Here is a 1,690-nt window from a genome sequence, read left to right as displayed (position 1 = left end):
GGTGAAAGTACCTCCACTGAGAGCTGCTCATCCACTGACCTGCCCTTGGGTAACTCTAACATCACTTGAGGGACGAGACAGGTGGTGCGGTGTCTGCACAGACCTATACCAACACTTAGTAAAATAGTTATTTCAACTGTTGTACCTTGTCCAAGTTGTGTGGAGTATTAGGATCAGCAACGTTGAGATGTGCAAATAAGTATCTAGTTATAACAATAGATGTGTCCAACTCCCTACAATGTGAAAAATGACACACCCTTAAGTCTATTTAGGTATATGAAGCAAAAATAATTTCATGTGATAAAAGCCTTATTCAATATATATACATACATTTAAAAATGAGCAGCACAGAGCAGATATAACTCTTTACCACCCATACTCTTGACTACTTCAGAAATGAAGACAAACTTTAGAAAAATACAATGAAAGAAAAGATTCAAGTTGAAAATACATTCCTTTGGTTAAAAATCATCCCCTTTATGATCATTTGTGTTCTTGTGACGCAGAGCGGCCGCAGCAGCCACAGGCACGCTCTTGTGTCACCACTACAGTCTTCCAGTCTAGAAGGAATGGAGCTCACTGGGCTGCAGCAACAGAAATGAACAGGAAAGCCCTGGAGCATTATCTTAATGGTGTTCTTTACTTTAGGTACCTCCGACACATGTAATTTTCTTCAGACACTGTATAGCCAAACTTTTGGTGGAAGCCAATGTTTTCTGGTAGACATTCAAGGGTGATCTTGTAACAGTTCAGCTTCTTGCTTAGCAAAGTCAGAGTCGATAATAACAGTTTGCCGAGCTGCTTCCCTCTGTGTGCATCACTAACAACGATGTCTTCTACTCTCCCTCTCCTAGCACATGAATGGATAAATTTGTGTTCTATTATCAGAGTTGCTGGGGCAACCATTTGTCCTAGGGTCACATCTTCCACAACTGTAACATAGTAATCCCCAGACTTCTTCATATGCTCAAAAGATTTCATGAACTGCTCGGGGCTGACGACGCCAGTCTCTGTCAACTGACCCAGTACCAAAAAAAAAAAAAAAACCACTTTATTCAAGTCTGCAATACAAAGAGGCCTCAAAACAAAGCCTTCTCCAGAATTCTTTGGAGAGATGGCTGGAGAAAATGTGGCTGTTTCTGGAGAGAATTTTGACATCAAATGTAAAGATGCAGAGTTTAGTGTTTGCCCAGCTGGTTTCTAGTCTTGTCTCACTATTTCAGTATTTCCTCACTATTCTCCCTTCCCTATGTTTTGGACTGTTCAATTATATGTTAGAAATATGTGTTTTGTTTTATTTTGATTTTATAGGTAATTGCAGCTAAGAGGTTGTGTGACTTTCAGAACTTTGGACTTTTAAACATTCTTGAGACTGTGATAGACTATGGGGACTTTTGCAGTTGAACTGAATGTATTTCCATTTTGATATTGTTACAAGCTTATGGGGACCATGGAGTAAAATGTGGTGGTTTAAATGTAATTGACTCACAGAAACTCACAGGGAGTGACACTGTAAGGAGGTGTGGATTTGTTGGAGTAGATATGATCTTGTTGGAGGAAGTGTGTCACAGTGGAGGTGGGCTTTGAGATTTCCTATGCTCAAGCCATGGTCAGTGTCTCAGTTTACCTCCTGTGGCCTGTGGATCAAAGATGTAGAATTTTCAACTTCTTCTCATGCACCATGTCTGCC

The 1,690-nt window shown here is 40.3% G+C and overlaps 1 protein-coding gene across 1 annotated transcript; it reads right to left on the bottom strand.

Annotated features, from left to right (window-relative positions):
• Positions 1-378: 378 nt before the first annotated feature.
• On the bottom strand, positions 379-1,158 carry LOC130868925 (glucosamine 6-phosphate N-acetyltransferase-like). Its single transcript, XM_057760964.1, has one exon. The coding sequence runs from the start codon at positions 1,156-1,158 to the stop codon at positions 640-642; it is 519 nt and encodes a 172-aa protein (XP_057616947.1). The 3' UTR covers positions 379-639.
• Positions 1,159-1,690: the final 532 nt, after the last annotated feature.

This window comes from Chionomys nivalis, chromosome 2 (genome assembly GCF_950005125.1).
Source record: "Chionomys nivalis chromosome 2, mChiNiv1.1, whole genome shotgun sequence".
Classification (NCBI taxonomy): domain Eukaryota; kingdom Metazoa; phylum Chordata; class Mammalia; order Rodentia; family Cricetidae; genus Chionomys; species Chionomys nivalis.
Note: the sequence above shows the minus strand (reverse complement) of the source record. Positions and strands in the feature narration are given on the sequence as shown.

Bases quoted from the DNA above. Each gene is read 5' to 3' on its own strand.
- LOC130868925 (XM_057760964.1), bottom strand. From the start codon at position 1,158: ATGTCAAAATTCTCTCCAGAAACAGCCACATTTTCTCCAGCCATCTCT.